Source organism: Struthio camelus, chromosome 3 (assembly GCF_040807025.1).
Source record: "Struthio camelus isolate bStrCam1 chromosome 3, bStrCam1.hap1, whole genome shotgun sequence".
In the NCBI taxonomy this organism is placed as follows: domain Eukaryota; kingdom Metazoa; phylum Chordata; class Aves; order Struthioniformes; family Struthionidae; genus Struthio; species Struthio camelus.
In genome coordinates this window covers 48,103,050-48,128,441 of record NC_090944.1, presented here as the reverse complement: position 1 = coordinate 48,128,441, position 25,392 = coordinate 48,103,050, and the positions used below count along the sequence as shown (strand labels likewise).

At 40.2% G+C, this 25,392-nt stretch overlaps 1 protein-coding gene across 1 annotated transcript; it reads right to left on the bottom strand.

The window, feature by feature from the left end:
- LOC138066596 (hormonally up-regulated neu tumor-associated kinase homolog) lies at nucleotides 1–25,186 on the bottom strand. The gene is made up of 9 exons (XM_068936472.1): nucleotides 24,760–25,186; nucleotides 23,492–23,784; nucleotides 18,713–18,768; nucleotides 16,309–16,447; nucleotides 12,632–12,759; nucleotides 10,317–10,452; nucleotides 8,811–8,988; nucleotides 2,542–2,761; nucleotides 1–77 (listed from the first exon to the last, which is right to left on the bottom strand). The coding sequence occupies exons 1-9, from the start codon at nucleotides 25,009–25,011 to the stop codon at nucleotides 1–3; spliced, it is 1,479 nt and encodes a 492-aa protein (XP_068792573.1). The 5' UTR covers nucleotides 25,012–25,186.
- Nucleotides 25,187–25,392: the final 206 nt, after the last annotated feature.

The window sequence follows — 25,392 nt, the reverse complement described above, 5'->3', positions numbered from 1 at the left end:
TTACATGAATTCCAAAGCAGCAAAGATGAAAAGTCCCATTCTCTCCTCACCTATCTTGATGTCAATCAAGTTTAAACCTGTTGAAGTTAAGGGACTTAAACTGATAGGAAACTGGTTTGAGGACAGAATCAGGCTTGAAGCTTAGTACTACTAAAATCTAAATAAGAAGCATAAATCACTGAAATTGGAAGCCAATGCATGTTTTCAATAGTAAGGGACAAATGTTGCAAAGGCACACTGTTACAAGTGTGCAGTCCTGATTAAGCTGTTAAACTTACAGCCAAATGTGTTGATTTGTTCCTTTCAGGAGCTAAGAGGGATTAGGTTGCATGGTGTTCATGAGTTAAAATGCACACAGTTAAAAGAAACAAACAAACAAACAAGGATTGGTGCCATGACCATTTTGTTTATTAAGACAATTAAAAAGGATCTACTATTCCATCATTATTACTGTTTGTTTACCTTCTGCATTATGTTCACAGCTTAGTGAAAGTTGCCTGACCAGATTTATTTCCTGAATCACAGGCATAAGTGAAAGTGACACAAGTTTGGAGTAATACATACACTGACGCAAAGTTTTTAGAATCATATCTTCTACCTGCAGTGCACATTTTTCAGACTAAGTATGCTTCATGCTGTTCTATTACAGTAGTGTCTGTCCTTCGGTGTTTTTAGGTGCACGCTACAAAATTTGCGACTCAATGTGTGGTAGATAACACAGGATACACAGCTGAAATCTTATCATCCTTCTTTATTTTCAGAGATGTTTAAAGTTTGATTCATCTGTCCTGCCTTCTTTTTCTTTCCTTCTGTTTCTGTCCTTCTTTGTTTCTTTCCTGCCCCTTCCTCCTGTTTTGTTCTGATGATCTGTGAATGTTTCATTTATGCAAAATTTAACCTTAAAGTCTCTGCTTTTTTCTCTGACCTGTTTTGGAATGGTGGAGATAAAACCGGAAGATTTAGATCTGTAGCTTTATGTGCATGCGTGAGTTGGATCAAGCTTTTGTTAGTCTTGCTGTTGTTGAAAAAATGAGTTGGGTCTTCTTTAGACTGCCTCAAACTTCTGATCTTATGTGTTTGCTGTCGGGACATGGGGAAGGCTGGTGGTTTCGGACCACTGACTAAAAACAGAGGGAAGATACTTGTACGTTGCTGTGGTGTCCCCAGCCAGGAAATCTTTCTATTTATGGTTTCTCTCAGGATAACTTGTCGCAGCCTGGGCAAAGGGGAGAGCTGTGAAGAGTCAGTCACTAAGAATTTAGTGCCCTCTTGATCAGGGTGCCAACGTATTGGGACTGGAATATTGTCATCCATTGCCTTCAGGAGGTCTTTAAATCTCATGTCCTGATGAGGCAAAGGACTCCTGGCAATAATTCTGTTTTCCATCAGGGACCGGAGGGGCGCTTTGCTTGTCCATGCCATTGCAGAACACTGAGCATGGAGATTTGAAGAAGAAGGTTGGTTATTTGCTAGTGTGGATGGTGATTTCTCATGAAGATATGATTTTCTGGCTTCAGTCAAATCCTCAAAAGCATGCACATTCTCCTGAAAGTCCAAAAGGGGCCGAAATATGGGTTCACATGGCATACGTTTGCTTGCTGACTTAGGAGGTCTAAGATGAACCAATTCTCTGCTTGCAAACTTGGAAACTAAATAGCATGTGAAATAGTTAAGATCAGCTTCTGCTGGAATGGTAGTTTCAAGAAAAGTAACATGCTAATATCAGAACAGCTTCAGCCCAATTGTAGCCATACCACTTGTAAAGGCATAAATAAAAATAGGTCTTGACATAGAATGCCATTTTACACAGAGCATTTAAAGTAAATCGTGATCAGAAGGCAGACAATCAGCAATTTTTTGACTGGATGAGCAATCTCAAATTAGCATTTCAGCATAAAGCTGCCTGGCTTAATTTTAGTGACCATTATTCATTTATGCTTCTGGGGCTATTAATCAGAATGACTTAACCATGTCATATATGTGAAAAGACATTGGCATGCACTGAATGGAGAAATAGTCTAAATTCAGACCCGGAGTTTGATAATCTGCTACCTTGCATCCTCTGTATTTTTGTGACTACAGCTAAGCGCACAAAATGTTGCCTTTTCTAACTGGGTTTATGGCAATGTAAAATGATGCTATGGATGAGAGTGCAATTCCTTCTTGAATATAGCAAAAGTGTTACTCTTGGACCGTGAAATTCAAGCATTTCAAGTATTTATTCAAGTATTCTTGAAACTGCCTTAGTGACACTAGCACCATCCCAATGTGACTTGCAGAGGAACTAGCTCATGTAATGATATGGAACAGACAATTATTTATAATCAGTATCTGCCAAGTATAAACCGGATCAGATGTTCACCTCCTGCTCGTTCTTTCACTTGATCGATGTTAAATCAATCACCAAACTTGGGTCTGGGAAACAATTGCTCAAAATGCTTTGCATTTCAAAACAAAATATTTCTATAGCATTCTTTTCTGGCCAGATGTCCTAGAACCCTTTCAAACTAAGATACCAAGACTATTATTTCAGAACATTACCTTCTGGCAAGTTTTCTTCGTTTTCCAAAGTAACTGCAATTTCATCTTCTTGAATAGCATCTGGCACTGCCAGCATTAGTACAGAAGGAAATGCCTTATTGTCACAATTCCTGAAGTTTTCCAGGGGGTCCATTTCAGCCTTCTGGGAAATTTGAATTTCTGACTCCTTTTTCAGGTGTTTATCAGGATTGTCACTGTGTTTTTCTACTATATTTTCCCACTGCAGAATTATGAGACACTATTCAATGAGTATTGAACAAAAAAGCACCTTGAATTTTAAAGGAAATCAAAGTATAGCACATGCAACAGCAAAACTTATTTTCACAGAAGCGTTGTTAGTTCCACACACCAGCTTTTCACCTGGGCAGAAGCCATATCAGATGCTCTTCTTGAGATCCAGCTGGCACATGAGCTGGCAAAACTTTCCCTTAGCATACAGGCCACAGGCAGTAAGTTTTCATGAAAACCCACTGAAGACCAGAGTGCAATCTTTGAAGAGCCCTTAGCACTTCTTCCAGGCTTATGGCTCACAGAGTCTGCTAATAGATATCTAGGGGAAACCAGGGTACCACAAGGCTCATGCTGCAAAGCAAAAACATTACAGGATGTTGTGAGCCATCCTACAGGACAGGAGGAAGGTTATCATGGGACTGTTGCAGTTTGCTGCGAGGACACGCAGTCCCTACAGGGCTAGGCCAGTTCTGGGCTGATTTTGCAGTGGGATTCACATCAACAAGATGCCCAAAGACAACCTCCTAAAATACAGCACTGCAGCTCCCCTCCTGTCAAATGCACAGAATTCAGCTGTGTAATTTGATGTACCATATGCATGCTCCAGCACATGAGAAAGGCAGACCCATCAAATGTCTGGGAAACACCCATTCAGTGGAGGACCTCCTATCTGTTGGCAGCACCTGTATTTCACATATTCGCAGTGCTGCATTTGCCTGCTCTGTGGCCACTGGAATAGATGTGGCTTTACCAGATGACCTATTATCTGCTGACCACGTATGTGTAATGTGTGTATGGTTATGTGTAATGTGTAACATGTAGTGTAATGTATGATCATGGAGTAAGAATGATGCTGCGGTACTGTGGTGTGGAAACAGGACTGTGCTTCCTCACACAAGAATGAGCTATGGGATGAACTCCTGTTACAGTGCCATGACTCTTCCTCCCACATGCAATGGCACACTTTTTGGGGGAGTTTCTCATATGTAGGACACATGTCTATCTCATGAACCAAGTTCTCAGAGTCCCACCTCCTCCAAATGTAACCTCATGCACATGGAGTCTCACACATCAAAACTGTGAAGCCTTAAGATCTGCACAGTGAAATAAATTCCCTTCTACAGTCCACGATGAGCTATTTGCACCAGGTTCTGCTTTTGCCAAAAAGCCTCTTCCCTGAGGTCTGGTATTCCTGAAAATAAAATTGCTGAAATGCATTGAGCATCTGCATTAATATTCCAGTTTAGTACCAAAACTTTCTTGCATGGTTCTCTCTATCACCTTTGACAGACCCACTTTGTCACTATACAGTTACCACTCCAAGAACTGCCTGTAGTGAGTTTTGGTCTCTTCACTACCACTCCCATAAAATGCAAACCTCTTGCTTCCAGAACTAGAGAAGTCATTTGTTTTACTATGGTATATTTATCTTTGATGGTTTTCTTCTATTCTTTGCACAGCAAAATACTCCCCTTGTAAAAAACCTGTTTTTAATCTAAGATGCCATTAAAAAAAGTGGGTGTAATTTGTGGAGAGAAAGCACTTTTGAAAGCTTGCATGTATTTTGTGCGTTAGCAAAAATGTTTGGAAAAATTCAAAGGGCCCCAAACCTCAAACTCGTGGGGTTGCTCCATCCTTCCTACATATCTGCAGCACCCAATCACAATTAAGGAAATTATTTTAAAAGTATTTATAAAAAAAAAACACAATATGTTTGAGTTGACAACATATTGCTAAAACCACGCTAGATCAATTGGGAATTTGAGATGTCATAAGCATTTTGGGCAATGCAATCAAATAGTCTCCCAGGATTTTACACACTTCTAGTTAAGAAAACAAATTTTCATCTTACATTTTGCAAGCTGTCACCTTATATACAGTATATCAGAAAACTTGCCATGACTGGTTTTACTGCCAGACCTCTTAAGAGCTAATTGGTTAAGCACCTGGGCAGGAAGCTTTTTGGCAGGAACGCTATTTTCTGCAAAGGCTAGCTATAAAGTTCTGGATGGCAAATTGTAATCATTAAGGCTCCCTCTTCTACAACAGCACACATAAAATGTAAATACATTGCTTGGAGAAATTACGGTGCATAAAAGGACAGGCTGTGTTTTAAGTTTATCCAATGACTTATGGCTCAAATTTGAACATGGAAAGGATCTTATACTTTTTTCAGGGTCAAGCTTTCAGTAAACTTCCCTAATTGCACCCAGAAAAATGAGAATCCCATCTGTTTGCATCCACCAAAACTATTATTTCATGTACAAATGTTAACGTGTGTGTAAAAGTAGAAATTGCAAATACAATGACTCATGCTGATTATGCAAATACATAGGTTTTTGTACATGAAAAATAATTTGCATTCACTTTTTTGCAGCTGTAGATTAAAATCTCTGCTGCAAAGTTGTCTGCAAGACGTTATATGTTTCTTTAGTACTGCATTAAAAATTACCGTGCAGTCTACTCTACTGCCTGGAATGAGTTGCATGCAGTGGTTTGTGAATATGTATTTGAATTCCAAACAATGTTTTGGTTTGATCGTGTTGGAAGAATTTTTTACTGCATGTTATTCATGAGCGTGGCCATAAATGCAAATACTTTTTTGTTTGTGTTGACATTTGACATGTTTGGTTCTTTTCGGGCAGAATTTTCAGAGGAGTTAGATGCAAACTTTCTCTACAGTTCACTGACGGGAGGTTTTTAATTTGCCCAAGCCCCTTTAAAGCATTAGCACTCTGTGAACGTCTCTTCATATGCAGACAAGAATATATGCTTTACGGTCCAAAACAGCAACCATTTAAATGAATGGCAATTTGTTTTCAGGATACTTTGTTTTACCTGCGACTTTGTTAATTGTTACTTATTTGTTTCACTCATTTTAGATGCTGATTCTGCAAAGGCTCATTTTTACACTTTAATTTTATGCACACAAATTGTCTTGTTGAGCTCAGTGAAACTATTCATTAACTTAAAGCAGATGCATATAGATCTGGAGAGCTGAAACAATATTATGTGATTTGATGACTGATCACACACTGCTAGTAATATATAGCAAATAGTTGGCATTATACAGAAAAGAAAGCGCATCTACATATGCATTCCGAAATATCCTTGGCATAATTCATAACACAAATATCAAATACCCATGCTCTTGTAATTAAACTCCAGCAACATTATCATGGTCTCAACAGGAAAAAAGGGGAAATTTCCCCCTCGCACACTGTTAACAATCTTTACACTTCTTGCTCAGTTTCAGCTCTCTGTGGCCGGGAGGTCAGAGCAGCTCATTGCAGCATGCCAAAGAGGTGGTTGAATTTGGCCTCTTTGAGACCAAAGCTGAGAATCCTCCCCCACAGATGCTGCCCTGGCAGCAGCCTTCTGAGAGTGCTGGGCCAGCGTGGCATGGGCTGGACGCTGGGGGAGTTGGACTCTGCTCTTGGCTCTGCCTCTGCCCCGAGACATTATGCCACCCATGTGGGGCTTCGCCTCAGCATCCCAGAGATGCATTCTTTTGTTTTTCCTATATATTTTGCATATGCTCAGGGCTACGTTTTGCCATTGTGTAAGTATGTGCATAAAGTAGCTTTTGCTGAAGAACATGGCAGAGATTACTGGAAAACTATGAGCATCAAGTAAGAAAATCCCACTTGATTTCTTTGCCAAATTTCCTTTCTTTCCCTCCTCTTCCACCCCAAACCCAAAAATTCTAGACAATAGAAACATTATTGAACATTAGAGAAATTGCCTAGAGGGTGGTAGCATAGTCATGATTTCAGAGAGCTCTTTGAGAGGAGTGATTACACAGGTTAATTGTGTATAAAGCTTGAATGTGAAGCAACCAAGAGGTGATTATGATTAACAATACATATTTGCAGACCCTAACTACCAGCTAGGGAGGAATTTTATTTTTCATAGAACATAAGCATATAACTAGGAAAGGGGGGGGGGGGGGCAAAATTAAGAAACTATTTAGATTGAATGTCTGGTGAAAAATATGCTTTGGGGAGATCTATCTGATAACAGAATATTCTCTAAATGGTACTAGTAGCAGACTTTGTGTTAATGATTTTAGACGTAGGCTTTACAAAATCTGTGATAATAAGAGGGAACAAGCATGTAGTGACAGGGAAAGATGGGATTAATTTGTCTTTTCTAATTTCTGTGATTTTCTTAGTTAACAGAAATTAGAAGGTATAATTTATGATAGGATCTAATCTGCCTAATTGAGGCATTTTTTAGCTTGTGCCTGCATTTCCAGTTCTTAGCAAAGCTGTCCTCTTGAAAGGGAGGGAGTTATTTCCCTGTAAAGCCTTCAAAGGGAGGTTCTGTCTGCCTGAGTGTAAATTTAAGAAGTCCCCACACCAAGCAGGTGAAGATCAGCATCATGCTGTGGTGCAGGAGGAAGCTGCACACCTGGAAGCTATGTGGAAAGGGAGAGAAGGAAGGTGAAGAAATGAGGAGCTGTGTCATGGCACAGCTGGACAAACCCCAGAGTGTGTAGCCAGTTCATGTGCTCAGCACCTCCCTGTTAGGATACTCTGGGTTTGAATGTTGTCACTGTTCTGTGCTGGTAGCTGCATAGATTATTTGGGCTCAGTCTGGTTTGGGTTTAAACATTCGAAAATCCCAGCCATTCCTTTGTTAAACTTCCCTTCTTTTCCCATTGTGCTGCCAAAACCTCCAACCTATCTGGGAAATATATGTATTCGGACTTCAAAATAATAGTCCATGCTCTTATTACATAGTGGTTGGAGCCTTTCTTTTGGTCTGGGTTTGAATTCATCTTGACTCTGCTTTAGGAGGGCATTTTGGGTGGCAGGAAGCAACATAACCCCTTATTCAGCTTGTAACTTACTTTATACACACAATCACTTCCTTATTCCACCCAGGTAAGATGTTGAGAAAGGTCAGAGAGGACATGAAATGCTACCACTTTCCTGGAAGGCTAGATCTTTAGGGGCTATAAATCAGCTTGATATCCAGAGTCAATAGTCTTCACAATATGGCTCTTTTTCAGTGCCTTATGATTTAGCAGTTAAAATCATAATTTGAAAAAAAATCACATATGTGAAGGAAAGCCTCTTCCCCCTGAACATGCACACACTCCCCAACTCATATTTTTGAGTTATGGCTCTGTGTGCAGACACTGTACAGGCTGTTGTGACCTTGGGGCTGTGTGCTGGATTGGAGATCTGGATCTGCTCAAGCTCATCTGAATAATTTCTGGAGGAATCAACTGGACCTTCTCAAAACACAGCTTCTCTGGGGTGAAAGCTTTGAGTGGGACTCTAATCGCCGACGTGTGTTGTTTTGTAGCTGAAACTTTTCCCATTGCACTTGTGTGTTGGAAGCTGGAATTTGGCTTCCTGTCTGCCTAGTTTCTGCCTGAAGCAAAATTTTTATGACTGAGCTGTGAACCTCTTAGTGGAGACGGTTGTAAAAGAAAAGCTTACAGCCTTTTTAACTAATTGTGGCGTTACCAGCTATTACCATATTTTTTTGAAATTATTGTTTAAATTTTTGTTCCCTATGATCTCACTCATCACTGAACAAAAGATGCAGTGATAAAAATCCGAAAAAGATACAGGGAAAAGACTGCATAACTTTCACAGCTTCCCACCGACCTCTCCAGACTTTGGATCAGGCCTTCATGGACCACTCAGAAAGGGAAGGGATGGCAAGGTCACTGAGATGCTAATCTCCCTTTCCCCATTGGAAAATCAATCTTTTATGTAAAGCGAAAAAATTTCATTCCCATTACACCAGCTGCCCAATTCTTGTTTAGTTCATTAGTCATTAAAAAAGGTTATACTTATCTCTGGGAAAAATCTCTTAAAATAATCACTTCTGAGAATGCCAGAATATAGGCTTCTCAGACCGTACACAGATCTGTAATTTTATTACCATTTTTTCATTAGTTTTGTCTCCATGACATGAACAACCACGCTTTTCATATGCAAAGTTTCCATGGCTTCAGCAATGTTCTTCATAAGAATCCAGGGAGCAAGTCTTACTTTTCATGAACTTAGATATCTTACCTGGGCTATTTTGTCTTTTCTCTGGTACCTGAGCAGTTTCTTCAGCAATAAGCAATAAGAAGCCATGACAGAAGATGGTCTGTTGTTTATTACTATTTTAATAACTTCTGAAAGACTGAACGCCATCGTTTCTGTCATGTAGTTTAGAACAACGGGATTTAATTCATTGGGGTGAAGTCTGAAAAATCAGTAAGAAGTATTTAAATGCAAATGATACATCCAGGCACAATGTCAGGCACAATTGCAAGAAGTGGGCAATACGCTTCCTGTGATGTAACTAAAGTAGGCTAAACTGACTGTATTTATAGGCAAAATACGATCCACAGTTGTGTAAAAATACTCTGTCTGGCTACAGTAACTTCACTGCTGGGCTGAGGCTCTGTTACTGCATTATTAAATATCCCATTGTTGATATAATTACTACTTTGAAAGGATGTCCACCAGGGGTTAAGCTTGAAAAATTAGAAGACAGAAAACCACATCTTCTCATTTTAATCAAGTATGTATGCTTTAGTTCTCAGTACAATAGTCTCAAATGGATTAATGGAGAGAGATAATGTGTGCCTGCGTGTAAGAAGACAGGAAGAGCCCCAAAGGCTGGAAAATCTCAAAGGATAAATAAAAAGCTGAGGAAAGCACAAGAGGATTTTTATTTTTATATAGATCAGATTGTGAAACAAAACTGGCTATGTTATAATGATAAATATTTTACAAACAGACTGCTTGAGTGAATCTAGTAAAGGCATTTTAGAACTATCACAGCACTGGATTCTGAGATTCCTAAGACATTTTTTCAGACTTTTCAAACTTCAATATTAATGGACACAGACGTATCTGAGGGGAGGGAAGAAGGGCAAACATAGGAATGGCGGACAGTTCTTCAGAGAAGTGAACAAATTGCACAAATTGCATATTTCTAACAGTCCTGACTCGGACTGGCAGGAGATCACACATGTTGTGGTAGGAAAAACTGCCGTGCTCCCTGTAGAAACCATTGCAGTTGGTGCAGATTACATAGGCCACATTATCCTCTTTTTCCATTGGTGTAAACCTCCTGACTTTTACAGAGTGATCTGGATGTAAAATATTTTACCCATGCCTTACCTACTGTCTAGCTATCTTTTAGCTGTTAGGAGTAAGTAAAAGATTCACTGAAGTTAGATATTTAGGAACATACAAAGCATACTTGGCAGCCTCCCAGGGAAGCATTAGAAGCAAACTCTGTAGAAATTAGCGGCACCAATGAAGCACATCAAGAACAAAATTATTGCTACAATGGATATAAACAGTTCTATAAAGATGCTTAGTCTTATCTAAAATTTATGTATGGTTAGAAAAGTTGGTGCGGTATTTTCTGAAGTAGAATTCTAGCATCGTGGAACAACCCTGAGCAGATAACAAAAAAAAAGCCTTAAAAAACAAACCACCCCTAGAAACTCGATCCCTTCCCCCCAAAAGACTCAAATACCCAAATCTATGCTAGAAAAGAGATGTGAAATTTGTTACCTGTTCTTATAGGTAGTAACATACTGTGGCTTCCTGGTGAAGCCTTCATTCAACCATTTGTCTTTCATTGCTTCTTTCACTTCAGGTCTCTTAGCAGGGTCAGGCTCAAGTAAGGACTGCATGAAGTTTACAGCTCCTGTGCAGCATCCAGATGGAGCAGTTTGTTTAATGGCAGTAATATCTGATTATTCAGAGAGTGCAAAGTTTTCCTTCTTCAGAAATGTTACATGTGCCCAACTTCTCCACTTCTTAAGAATCTAAGCTAAGATCTAATCTCTAGGGCTACCTCTGGACTGCTAAGTAAAACAGCTCTGGCTGTGCCCTAAGATCCCTATGGTGCACCCCCCAGGCACGCCTGAGCGGGTGGGTTGACATGACCCAAACCGTGCCAGGTTGTACATTGTGGACGAGGGATGCAGAGCTAGAGCTCGGTCCCCAAGTTCTCTGACTGACCCTCATGAATGTAGCCTATGGCAACATCAATAGCAATTGCAGCATTGTGCTTGCTAAGCATTCTATCAAGGCTCTGAGAGGGGGTACAAATCCTGTGCCACTTGGCTACCCCGAAGTAACTTTACTCACACAAAGAAACCAATCTCCTCGATAAATCTCTGTATCAAGGGAGGGAGATGCACCCTTATGCTCAGACGACATGTTGTACTTTAGCTTCCTGGAGTTGGGACACAGAAAGTTCAAACATTCCCATATGTCTGTCACTCAGTTCCAATACTGCATAAAATCCCTCTCTTTTTTCTTGGGAAAACTTTACCAAATTCTTCCATATTCCTTGGCGATGTTTTGAAATGAGCAAACTGGCAACTAAGCATCATTAAAGTAGGAACATAATGCTCCTTTCACTTGTAATCTCCTTCAGAAGAACTTACATCTAAAGTATGCAAATCTTGTTTGCTACTGCTCTCTCATTAAATTCCCAATGGGCAAGGGAACAATGGAGTTATCCACAGTCTTCCACTAACTGTGTGGGCTTTGTAGAAAAACAGAGATAATGCATTCATTTGTTGAAGCTATAACAACAGCATAAATTAGAAAAATTAGAAATGTAATAACTGCAGCTACGAAGGGCTTGTAGAAAAATGGAGCTAATATCTGATAACCAATCTCCAGAAAAAGATAAATGAGAGACTACTGTACAAACATTCTGGACAGTTATGGTAGATATTCTCATACCATTTGGGGGGCAGGGGAAGAAATTACATCATCACACTTTCTTAATATTGTAGCTCCAAACTAGATCCAGCTAGCACAATGTGGAATTCTCTGCAACTTCCCAGTGCTTGACTGCAGGCAGCCCCTGAAGCTAATCTTGGTTCCTGGGCTCATTCTCATCTGACAACAGAGCAAAACTGTTCAGAAAATGGGGAGAACTGAACTCATGCTGGTAGACAGCAGGGCAAATATGTCATTCTGCTCTGTTTTCTGACTTTGTCAGTGAAGTGGTATGCTTTAAAACAGCTATGAGAAGAGGCTAAAGCCTGTCATGCTAGCTAGAGACGATGCTAGTCCACGTGAATGGCAAATAGAGAATAAACCCAGAGATTTATATAAATCATTATAAAAAGCAACATTTTGAGCTTTGTGAAAGCAACTTTCGGACTACTAGCCCAGAATTTATATACACCGATATTATTTCTGGGCTTTAGAGGCATGGGATGTAATTCAGGCTAGAGGTCAGGCTAGGGCTTCCGAGAACTGGCTTTGCCAGTTGTCCAGAAAGACTCCATAGGCTGCACCTCACTAAAGATTTCAGTAAAATTGAGTGAAAAATGTTGAATTTCATTTTTTCTCATGAAAAATATGAACACACTTCAAAAAAACCCTCCCACTTCTTTAATTATCTAGACTTTATGGGATTCTGTTTGTAGCGAAAAGACAAAAAAATCTCTTCAAGAAAAACGACCTAAGGTTTTTAATAAAGGATTTTTTGGAAAGACACAAAAGTACGCCTGCCGAAACCCGCATACTCACACTAAATGTGGCAGTGTTCTCACTTGATTCATGACTGCTCTGCTCGTGTAAAAGTAACGTACATTTTATGTATGTACATTTTTGCCCACTATAAATAAGATCTAAGAACTGTGGTCTTTTAAAAAGAGACAACAATGTTATCTTCCTAGTAGCCTGTGAGATAAAGAGATCTTGCCTCATGTACACAAAAGCTATTTCTAAGTGAAACCAAAGGCAACTATAAAAGGTATTTGCCACACAACAAGATTGCGTTATTGCTAAATTCACTTCATCACATGGGTTAGACATTTTATACGTCAGTATTCTTTATAAAAATTGGAGTGCATTACCAGGGGAGATATCTGATGGAATAGGGCTGATTTCTCCAATTACTATCTTTTGATGTAGTTGCTTGATATTTAAAGGTTCCACTATGAAGGGTAACGTGCCGGTTAGCATAGCAAACATACTAACACCTCTGTCAAAGAAAAAGACAAACATCAGAGCTCGAGATAAAGGTTAATGAATAAAAATAAAAAGTCCCAGAAAGCTATGAGTCAGGTTTCAGATATTTGCCTTCAATATCAAGAGGAAGGTTACAAATTATCTCTAAGCAGCCATTTGCACTGAATAAACATCTTAGACTTTTTTCTTTGTGTAAATGCTGTTTTACCCTAGAACAGAGTTTTATGGCAAGTATGTATAAAAAAAACCATCTAGTGAGTGAGTGGAAAACGTGCAGTGTTGAAACTGGAAACCTGCTATTTATTTTTAAAATAAGCTCACTGGAGTGTTAGTGTAGTGTACCAAGCCCACTAGAATAAAGTATTTCAGCTTAGAGGTTGAGTGACAACACAGAGCTGGGACTGGTGTGACAGATCCTGTTCCAAATACTAATTCAGTTCTTCTTGCTTTGTATAGATTGCTAAATTAGGTGTGACTTATGCCTAGAAGGCATTTGTTCGCTAACATTTTGCTGTTGGTTAAGGACTTAAAGCTCTAACTATTGTGAAAGACTAGCATTTTGTTAAAAGCAATTAGCAAACTTCACAAACGTTCGTCATTCAGTTTGGAGAACTAACAATATCTGGAAAGCTTTACTCGGCTATCCCGAGTTTGCATACTGGGAGGTTTCCTTGAACACTCTCCATGGTACTTCCTTGTTCCAGCTGCCCCAGAACACCAGAACAGCAGTTGCTTTCAAGTCCTTTGTCATTTCTGTATTGAATTCAGTAGATATATTTATTTTAGGATTTCAGGCAGTTCCTAATTTAACTGATCTGGTTCACATATTAGTGCAGATGATGATGATAACATTACTTGTGAAACAGAGATCTGCTCATGGCATGCACTACTACAGCCTTTTTAAATGTTTTCAAACAGTTGAAAAACCATGAGAAGATGGTGGCACCTTTTTCTAATTGTTGACTTGGACTATATTTAAACCAGAAACCTATGGGCAAACACTTTTTATTACTCTCAGCCAGGACTTACCCTGCTGACTTTAACCAGCTAAAATCTAGGTTTTGAGAGTTATCAGTTGGAAGAGACTCAGCCTCTGCTAACAGTGATTCATCACAGCTGTGTTAGGCAGCTATTTTAGGCCACAGTTAATCATGTCAGGAGATGAGCTATCTCCCTCCATTGACAATAGCAGTTCACTAACTGCCTGCTATAACCAAAATGCCTAATTGTTGGATGGTTAAAATTGGGTTAGATAAATCTCATCTTAATTTACCAAACCTTCTGATAAATCTAGTTCTTGAACATAGTTTTCCAGAAGTTTATTGATGAATCTTTTGAGCAAAAAGGTGCAGAGATTCAAAGGAAGCATATTGCAGTGAAACAGCATTGGTATTCCAGTTGACTGAAGTAGCAAGGTTTGTATTTCTATAATGTGTAATATCATGTGGTTAAATTTAGCTGGAGTTAATGTGAGGGGAGGGTCCCTGAATATTCTCTGAGGAGTCAGAGTAACATGCAATGAAATGGATCTCTAAAGTCATTACCACATTAAACACATTTGTCTTTTCTACTTTACAAACACTACCATACATTTTAAATTGCTGGTGATGATATACATGATTGGTGCTTTAAAATGGCAATAGTTCTTTTCATCAGTCTACTCAATGGTGAAACTCCCAAGGTATGGGAATTTGGGGAATGGATGGAGCTGTAGTCCTAACATTTCTTCAAAAATCTAATGCACAAAATGCAGCTAGCCAACAGCAAGGTGCTTAATAGTTAATTGTAGCTGGAATCTGATGGTATGTTAAACTTGAAAATTTGTTAGCTGTAACAAACTGCTTCTTTATCCTGCTGAACTGTCTGGCTTTGTTTGAATACAGCAGCTGTTTTCTTAATTCAGCTGGTGTGTGTGAAAGCTAATCACTTTCTAGTGCTCCAAAGAATCTTTAAAATCTTATGCACTAAAACCACGAATAGACAAAACAGGCACTGCTGTTTCCTCAGCAGAGCCTTAATTGTATAACAGTTGTACCTGGTTGGTTTTCTGAATGTCCTTCTGGCTGAATGTAGGTTTCTAATGCCGATTGTAACGATTCCTTGTCAGTCTCACCGCGTAAGGTCAGTCTTTCCCCACTATACTGGTTGACCTGGAATCCTTTACTTATTTTGTGACACTAGAAGCAACTTGTCTTTCTAATTAATATTTTAGTCCATCAGAATTCCTTTTTCTATGATGAGAATGGGAGCAATTCAGATTAAATTATCAATATGTTCTATGCCTAAGACACAGAACGTCTGTGCTAAGTACCAAGGGCCTTATATAAGTTTTATGTAGCCCTTGACCTGTTATGTGATGTTTATTAACAGAGTGAGCTCAATAAAATGTTCTAAGATTACTGCTTTGCCCTCATTCAGCCATCTGACATGTTAAATAAGTTTAATCCTATATAAGTGCTCACAGCATCTTCTGGGCATTATTCATGTGTGTTATGTCTAGATGAATTTAGAGTAGCACACTTGAAATCCAGATTTACAATGAAATAGTTTAGCACAATTTGTCCCTTCATACTTAACTTTCTGTACTACTCATATCCTGTAAATTCTGAGGAAACTGAGGCATAAGAATTGTGTTTAGGTCAAAACCCTAATATATAGAATGTCTGTCAGAAACAGATCTTTAGAAAAATAATGTAATGTATATATACTCATATGTGTATGTCTGCATACATATACTCACTTTTTTACCTGGGGGCCCTTGTAATGTCAGTTGAGAGAGGTACCTCATTAATTAGATGTTCTGAATCACTCTCTGGATAATATAATTTCTCTATCTCTTTTGAGCATATAAGAATGCTAGGCTTCTACTTTAGACATCCACGTGAGGTGCCTACACATAGATACCGACATTGCTGTAGATCTAGCTAAAACCCTTCTTCCACCCTAGATAAATAGTTTGGTGAGGACTGATGAGAATGCCTCAAGGAAATTGGGTATCCTGGCAGCCGGGTAAAGGGGTGGATTCCTAGTTCAGAGTAATTCTGAATGTCTGACATCCTGCAAGTCTTGTAATATGCAAGTGTCCAGAATGAAGTGCTGTGGGTTTGGGTTAAATGCACTATTACATGTTGAGCAGGAACAAAACATTACATTCCCTTTGGGTCAATCTGGTTGTGAGGTGAGATGGGAGGGGCCACTTCTAAGCCAAAAAGTCCAATTACTCTCACACATCTTATGGGCTTTTTGAAATCCTTGCATCTTTATCATGGGCTTCAATAGTATCTTGAATTTTACCCTGTCACTTATTAGTTAAAATACTGCACAGAATGACGGTTGCATTAGTAAATAGGTAGCAGGAGTCTGACCAGATGCATGTGACTTGTCTGCTGCATCTTTGAATCTCAACGGTTTAGGTGAGGGTTTGTCTTGCTCTATATTACTCATACACACCTTCTCTGATATAGCTTTAAAGTAGAGTGCCACAAACCATTTATACCAGAATCTTGTCTAAATCGTTCAGTGCTGAGAGTGTTTCGATGAGTATATTTTTAGGTCTACTTACATGGACCAGACATCCACCTTTGGACCATATTTCCTATGAGCAAGGAGCTCAGGGGCAGCATAAGCTGGGCTTCCACACTGTGTATTTAACAGCTCCTGAGAGAGACCCTCAAACTTTGCAGTATTGCTTAATCCAAAATCTGATGGTCACAAAAACAAAGACAAAAATATTTCAGTCTCTTCTCAAAAGCCTTTACCTGTAGCAACTGGCCAAAGATAAGATAGAGGCATAGAAGCAACACACTACAGCAAACGATGTGAGTGCAAGTAACAGGCACTGTACTTTGTTTCTTTCCATAGCATTTATAGTATCACAGCCACCTTTGAATAAAATATATTTACAAATTATATAAATAGATATAAATAAATAAAAATAAAATAATAAAGCTTTGCAGTGATTGCTGACCAACACAGCAATCTTCTGCATCTGAAAAACATATCTGACGGCTACAGGAAGGTGGATTTCCTCAGGAGTCATTACTTGCAACAGTGTCAGAGGGGATATTATTTGAAATGTATGTGGTATAAAAGAGCGAAATACTTATATGGGTATTGAGGCAGATGGCTGAATCAAGGACTGCACTCACACTACTTCTGACGTGTCAGGCACTTGCACTTACACTGTGGCACCCCCGAAGCAGCAAGGCTAAGGGAATGGAGGAGACCTTCAGTGTGGAGACTGAATGGATGCTCTTCTGCTAGATAACTGCCAAGGGAGATTGACTGGAGGTTTCATTAAGAGACTTGGGGGCTGGAGGCTCACTCATTGCCTGTGTCTGCTTTAGCAGATACCGGGGGGAAATAGGAGTGGGTTTGTACAGTGATGCAGTTGGTGCGGAGGCCTAACATCTGCGCTATACACATTTTGGGGTCTTCAAATTAGTCTGGTCCCATAGTCTGCACACTTAGTGACAGCTGGGGCACAGAAAGAGCTGGAGCGGGCATCTCCCAGATGGTTTTACTTGAAAGGGTGCCAGCTGTCAACCTGTGAGGCAGCCTCACAAGGAGGACCACAGCATGGGCAGTGGGCACCGCTGGGGACCTGCTGCAACCTCCCTCCAGCTCCCAGCTAAGAAGCATCCACCATCTGTTTGTGGGCCAGAGAGCCAAGAACAGACATGGGATGAGGAGCAGCTTCCTAAGGCCCTGCTCATGGACACTGCTCTGAGAAAAGCAGAGCAGTCAAGTCACTGCTGCATCAGCCAGGTGGTTTTGATGTTCACTGCTGGTGGCCCAAACAAATCAGTATGATTTGCCCTGAGGAGGAGAAGGAGGAGGAGGGCTCCCATGAGCAGTTGCAACGAGGAGGCAAATAAAGTTAGTCAGAACCTCTCATCTTGGCTGTATTTTCTGACCAAAGCTTTGGCATGGGGTGACGTCTCAACTGTGGATGCCAGTTTGGGGCTGAATAAATGTGCCATGAGTGAGTGTAGGGGTAAGAGTGAAGTTACCCAGTAATGAGACCATGTTCCCAATTTAGTTTATTTTGGGTTAGCTTTTTTAGTTAGCTTCAGATGACTGCATGCTAGTACGAGAGCTCAGCTATACACTTGAATTAGCATGTCTTAATGAGTTACGGCATTTAGCTCAGCTGGGTGTGCTTTTAGCCTGTTGTAAATGTGAGGTAAAATGTGCTAACTTAAGCCTTTTTCTCTGCATGTGTGCATGTGTGGAAGGGGAGGGAATAGAAAGGTGTGATTGTAAGGGACTGACTGGCTATAAAACAGGGGTGAAGAGTTGGTTCCTTTTTTCTCAGAGGTGTTAAGCTTTTAAAAGTTTGGGAAACACTGGGTTAAACATGTGGCGTCTCTAAAAGTGAACTTCCCTTGCTGGGAATTTTTTGTGTGGTTTCTGTAGAATAAAATTAATGTTTCTTTGAGCTGTGTTAACTGCTTGGTGCAAATTCCTTCATTTTTATAAATGTTTACTTCCCTTTTCAGAACTGTAGCAAGGTTTCTGTTACTGACCGAAACTGTCTTTTTTTTCCTCCATATGCCAAATGATGAGGTATCTAGTTGGACTAATGACTCCACAGAAGCTCATGCATACATACCTGGGTTTCACCCCAGAAGATTTATTTCCTTGTCCACAAATCACTTCTGCTAGGAAAGCGTTCTACACATAAAAGCTGTAATTGTTTCTTGCTTCTCCAAGCGATACACAAGGGAAAACGGTAGATAAAATTGTTTTCCTTGTTCTCTTAAAAGTATGTGTTAGTTAAAGCTCAAATAAACAAGCTGTTAAGTTACACTTCATAACATTTATTCTAAAAATGAGAATATTTTTATTAAATAATCACAAATTCACTCATAAAAATGTATTTTATGAATAGTAGCTGAATTGTCACTGAAAGCTACACAAAGTGAGAAGGTGAAAATGAGCTTTACAGACAAATGTACACATACCTACAATTTTGATGTTGTTGTTCTCATCAAGAAGAAAATTTTCAATTTTTAGGTCCCTGAAATGAAGACAGAAAGCAAGCATTAAGATGTCTGATGTCCCAGCTAACGATTAGCAGATATTTTTTAGCAAAGTTTAATTGAAATAACAACAATAGTTCTGCATAGCTCTGCCTATAAGCGTAACAATATCTTCATTCTTTTCTGAAGTTTTCACTTTGGAGAATGGAAACTTTCCTTATTTAATGGAAAATTTTATGAGTATTTTTAAACAGACTGTTCCTTTCAGGAATCATCCGTTCTACTAACATATTTTTCTTAAATAGACAATATTTATTTATTCTTTTGACTACAGCTACTTATTTATTTTTAAGTTCGAGAAGACACCTAAAATATGCTTATATTGTATAGGTGTTGTTCTCTGCAAAAAAAAAGTTGCGGTGTATTTGGACATGGAGTGTTTCAGTCTTTGCTTGAGGTATTGAGAACAGTTGAGTATTTCTACTTCTTCTTGAATGAATAGTGCCTGAGAGGTATAAACGACAGGAGGCGAACCGAAAAGTGAGACCTGCCTTGCGTGTGAAGGAAGGGAAGTATAACACGAAAGCTAGGTCAAGGATGGATACGCTGAAGGTGGAGACATCTTCGCAGTGATGCTTCTGTGAATAGGGTCAACCAGGATCAGCCCTCGCCCCCCCCCCCCCCCCAGCTCCCCAAAGGAGGACGTAATTGAGAACTGAAGGAGAAATGCCGTTAGCTGGCTCATTGCTTACTTGCTTATTGTGGGAATGTTTATATCCTTCCAAATTAAAACCAAAAGCCGGAATATTGCTCCATTGTGGAGAGTGCCCAAAGAAGCAGCCGAAGTATTTCGCAGTGCAGGGGAATCCTCAGCCAGTGTAATTGGGTTGTGGGAGCACGGCCAGGTGCCCGCGATGCTGTGCTCACTCCCACGGCAGCCTCCTGCGTGCTGTCAGGAGCTGGCAAGCCGAGAGCAGTGCCGAGGCTTCCCTCGGCTCAACTGGTGATGCAGAGAGGAAACAGCCAGCTTCAGGAAGGGCTCAGGAAACTAACTTCCCAGGGAGTTCCCCTAAACCCCCTGTACCCCCCTCTGCAGTTACTCAGAGGTTTCACCAGCTGAAAGACCCCGGAGCATAAATGAGGACAAAATAGGAAGAGGGATGGGAATATGGGTAGGCAAAAGGAAGAAGGGCTGGGAGGACAAATTCCACATGAATAGCATTGCACTTCTGCACAGACTTACATTTTCAGGTGCATGCAATGTTACAGATGGGTGTTTTCACATGAGAGTATATTTATGTTAGTGGTTCAAGGGTGAGACAGAATCTTACTCTAGAATCTCTGCCACCCCAGGCTGAAAATTGGATGGGGATGGTTTCAATGAGAACTTTTAAGCATGTTTTAATTTAGATAGAATGCTTTCTAATGTTGCAAATAAGCTAGTGCTCTGAGATAAATTTAAGATAACTCTGTTTATAGCCTAATCCTGTGTAACTAAAACTGTGTGGTTTAAAACTGGTCATGCTTCAGGCCACTGAAAATCTGACATTTCGTTGGATTTAACACCCCACGGTGCACTCTGATGACTTTTACTGCGCTACAATTGAATAATGTTACTTTGGATCACCACAACTGCTGTTCTATAGACTGGGCTGAGTGTTCATGCAGTTAATAAAAATGTATGCTTTCTTGCCTGATAAACCTGATAATGATCACTATTAAAGTTTACATAGTGTCAAAAGTTATTTTGTATCAGAGATACAGCTTGTTCTTTTTTCCAAGGGAAACTTTCCCAGAAATGGTGTAAGTTTAAGCAACATCATGAAATTTTTCTCATTCCCATGGGGACTCTACAGAGAATGCCTACAGGGCAGCTTCTGATGTTTCTCCAGGTCTTTGCTCCGGTAGTGATTCCAAAAGACATATAAGGTTTTTGTACAGGAGAAGGGAAAACATCCAGGAAAAATATCCAGGAAAAATTAGGAATTGTGCATATAAGCAAGTTACTGTCACTTAGCAAGTTAGTGTGCGCCAGCTGTTAAGAGCTGGTAGCTGGCTGCGTGCATGTGCTGGACCAATCCAAATGGAAAGGTAACATGATTTAGCTTAAATGTCTTTATCTGAGATTTTTAAGATAAGTGGTGCCCCTCACCACTTGGGCATGCTTAGGGCAGACATAGGGATAGTTAGCAGAGCTCAGATGATGAGTGTTAGTTAGCTTGTGAAGCCGCTGAGCCTGATCTTGTGCCTTAGCCTTGAGTTGTCTGGGAGAGTAAAATGCTGTGAGTTGGATGAATAAGCAAGTAAAACAATTCTCCAGCTTCTAGCTGATTTTGGCAACTGTAGCATCAAAATAAAGTGTGATCTTGCATGGACAATGAAGATACTACCTTTATTGTGGGAAGCGGACTGAACCTTAATTTAAGCCATAAGCATTTGTTGGATCAGTGCTGATTTTAGTGCTGAATAGAAAAACTAAAGCTCAGGAAACAAAATAGCTGTCAAAACATGGTACAGGGTTTTCTGATGAGCAATATTATTTTAGGCTAAAAATGATTAAGGTAGGGACCAGTGTTTCATCAAATATATTATTAAGACAATAGAAAATATTGTTTTCCAAAGGTATGTCTCAGGATTAAAATCAAGAACACCCGTATGCCACTTCTGAGCAAAAGTAAAGTAAACTAGCAAATTCCTAAGCTTTTCACTTAGGAATGAGACTTTATAATCATCAGGCACCTCTGTTCTAGTAAAATAAAGAGGCCCTGGGCATAGACCCAAGCATTGGCATGCAATTTTCTATCTATCATCTCATTAAATTATTAGCACAATACCTGGTGTGATTTTGGATCAAGAGAACTAGCACCCTTCCCAGCAACGCCGTGACAACTATGGAGTGCTAGGGATAGCATGGACCAGCAACCATTCCCAATAGGCAGTTTGGATGTGCCCTAAGCCTCCCTTCCCTTGGTTAGAGCAATACAAAGAGTTGAGTTTGATTTAGTGCTTAGACGAGTAAATCAGATTGATCTTCTGAGGTAAATTTCCTATTTCTGTGCTCATCTTGCTGGAAACACCGATGCCTTCTTTTTACCTTCACAGTGAGTTACTGTAAATCACTGCAGCTGGAGCTGAGTGGGGAAGCACTTCCAAAGCCACGGGACGTGCTGAACACAGCAGTCTGTCGCCTCAGCGGGAAGAAAGCTTGCTAATGTGTTGTGCCTGCGATCCCCTCACCCTGTCTGTTCCCAGTCTGCTTCTGTTACAAGGTCAAGGCCTCAGCTCTGAATCTCAACGCTAGCAGCAGGTCAAGAGCTGATGTCTGACTGCACCTATACCTGTGACCTAGCAAGACATCTGTGCTCCTGCGAGGCAGTGCAACTTCATAAAGCCTGTGACAACGTGCCTGAGAGCCAGGGATGAATTTCCTTTGGTTAGAGGGATTTGACAGGGAACTAGGTCTCCAGAGAAGCTCAGACTATTTAATACCTGAGTGCTTTCATGGCATGCAGCAAAATTCTTCCATCTCACAAAACTTTCCCAGCAAAAGGATACCAACACAAAAAGAGTAAAGTAGGGCAAGAAGTCAGGCTACACTCCTGCTTACTGGGAAGAGTTGTTCCCAAGAAAAGAGGAGGGAAGAGGACTTGTGAAATTCATGGAGAATGTTGTCATGGGAAGAACTTAAATGCTATGTTTGTGGGCATCAAAAAAATACTGTAAAATAGATTAGCTAGGGAACCAGCAAGCCAGAGGTGTTAGCCTGGGCTAAATGGGGGAAACCCCTCGGGTTTCTTTTCTGTTTCCTTCTGTTTAAATTCTGTAGGTCAGCTACTGACTATTTCTTTCCTGTCCATTCCTTATTAATTAACAAACACACTAATTAAATACTGGATTGCAGGCATTTTAAGTTCACCACGCAAACCACTTGCTTGAAAATGCTGAGCCATCACGTTCACAGGTTATTTGTTCCATGGTTGCTGTAATGATACAGTGAACCGGATTGCTTGTTAGGTCCTGGGGGTTTTGTTAACGAGTGCATTTAGCATTTAAAATTAAGTATCTGATTGACTGTGAATTATTAAATAAAACAGAAAAAATGGAGGAAAAAACTGCTTCTTGGTTATTCTCCTTAAAATGGAAGCCCTTATTCTGCAGCTCTTGGCACATGCTCTAAGATTCCCAGTGTGGGGAGGAAGATCAGCTCTCCTTGAATGGGCTACTCAGTTCCTCTACCACTGGAAGTCATGATCTGTCCCTGTAATGCAAAATCTGATGTGGAAGGTGAGCGACCTGCTATGGACCCAGACTCACAGGCCAATTTCTTCCACATAGCCAGTGAGTTGTGACTGTTCAGGCACAACTTGCTTAGTGGCCTGCCGTGAGCTATGTCTGGTTATTTCAAGATGTTGTGGCTAACCAAATGAAATCAATATTTATAGGCATAGCCATACTGAAATATTTGATTTTGATACAAGTTTGTCACCAGCAAATTCTGAAATAATCAAGGCAAAATATTAAAATGTTATGCTCCTCAGCTTTTTCTCCTGAACTTTGTTGCTTCACTCCCCAAGGAATGCATAACAACTTATCTTCTACCACTGACAGCAAAACACTTTATTAAGATGGGCTGAGAAAATGCAGTCTTCTTTGGAATTCCTATTTTATGTGGGCAAATTAAAGACATGCTATCTGTGAAGAAAAGTGCTCTGCATTCTGGAACACTTGCTTTTGTTCTTTGGAAGGGGGGAAAAATCTTACCTGTGAACAATCCCATGGCAATGGAGGTGCTCTACGGCAGACAGAATTTGCCTGGTGTATCTCCTTACTTCTCTTTCTGACAGCCTCTTTCGGTCACCAATTCTGTCCATAAGGTCCCCACCAAGGCATAGTTCCATCACCATGTAATAGGAGTTGCTAGTCTCCAAGGTCTCGTATAGCTGAACAACGTTAGGGTGCTTAATCATCTGATGTATCCGTGGCTCCCGCTTCATATTTTTTAAAATGTAGGAATCCTGCTTGGCTTTTTTCTTGTCAATGACTTTCATGGCTACCTAAATTGTAGAATATATGCAACTTGGCAACACCTGCATCAACCTTTGCAAAACAGATTTATTTTCAAAAGGATGGGCAATGAATTGACACGTGTGAGAAGCTGATTTTGACATAGACATTGATAATTGATATTACAGAGGGATATGTTCCTGATGGAAGAATACACTTTTTATTTCTCTTGACAGCCAAAACAGGAAGCCTGAACTCTGTCATGTCTATCCCTCTGACTGCAGTCATAAATATGCATATATGAAGTGCTCTCAATTGTAAAAAAATACATGCTTGACTGTTAACTGCATCTGTACTGTACCATGTGTTTTTTCTGACATGCTCTCCTCTGACCTGGGCTAAAAAACATTCAAGACACTGGCTTTACTAGGTTGGGATCAGGCCCTTTGCAGTTTGGGAGCTTATCCAAATAGGAAAGCTAGTGAAGCCATAAGAAAAATAAAAAGTAAAAAACCAGTTCAAGTATGACAGTAATTCCCCTTTTGTACAGATACAGATTGTGGCTGATTATTTTACCCCAGCTGAACTAGACATAATAGACGGTATCTATGTCCTATCATGTTGCTACTGCTGCTGCAGTAGCTAGCTTTTCAGTAATTATTGTCCATAGCTTTAAAAGTCAGGTACATGTCACTAATTACTCAGTGAGGGTTACTGGAGAAAGCAGATGTGAAATTGTCTTTATGCTATTATGCTATCCTCTTTCAGTAGGAGGATATCTTTGTTGTCTATATTGTTTTATAATTGTGTAAACAGTTGCACTCAGTGCGTATTCGCACATGTGACTGATTATACATGAGCAATAAACTCAATTTATGAGATTGATTTATGAGGATAAGGTTCAGAGGATAATTCACTGAGTAGATTGTGGTTTATGGATTAAATGGTCTGAAATTCTCTGACATAAGTTACTGCGAAGTTGTTTGCAATTACTAGTGAGTGGCACCCTCTCATTAGGAGCTTACCTTCTCCCCTGTGGGAATGTGCAGCCCCTCCATCACCTTGGCAAAGGAGCCCTTGTTGATCATTTTGCCTACTAGGTAAGTCCCAACTTGTTTGGTGCGAGGGAAAGTCTTCCTAGTCCCTTTGGGCATCTTGTCAAAACAAGCAGGTATTTTCATATCCTTAATATTTTTCTCTGACTCTGGTAATATCCCGCCTGAGTTGTCAGTATCTGTCATTTTGCCATCCAAGGCTGCTTCGGTTGCTGTGGGCATTCCTGGAGAGTCAGACTGATGTTGCTACTTTCCAGATGTAGCTTCTGATTCACAGCAGATCCAGGCATGAGGTCTCTGCATCTTGTGGTGCAAGTGCCATCCTGCTGATCATGCAGCAGCTAATCCTTTCCCTCTGAGACTCCGTTTTTGTCACTGATCTCCTGGGCACACAGAGCTGCTCAAGCAGAACCAAAGGGTGGATTATTAACCTCACCTGATACATGATGGCAGCTAAGGCCCCAGAGCTACCAGGTCAGATGACACATAATCCGAGCAGCACCCCAGAATAAACTGCTCCTTTTCACCTACAATATTTCTCTAAACTCATCTTCAGCGCAAGTTGCACCAAACTAAAGGAAGGCACAGCTTTCTTTGCATGCA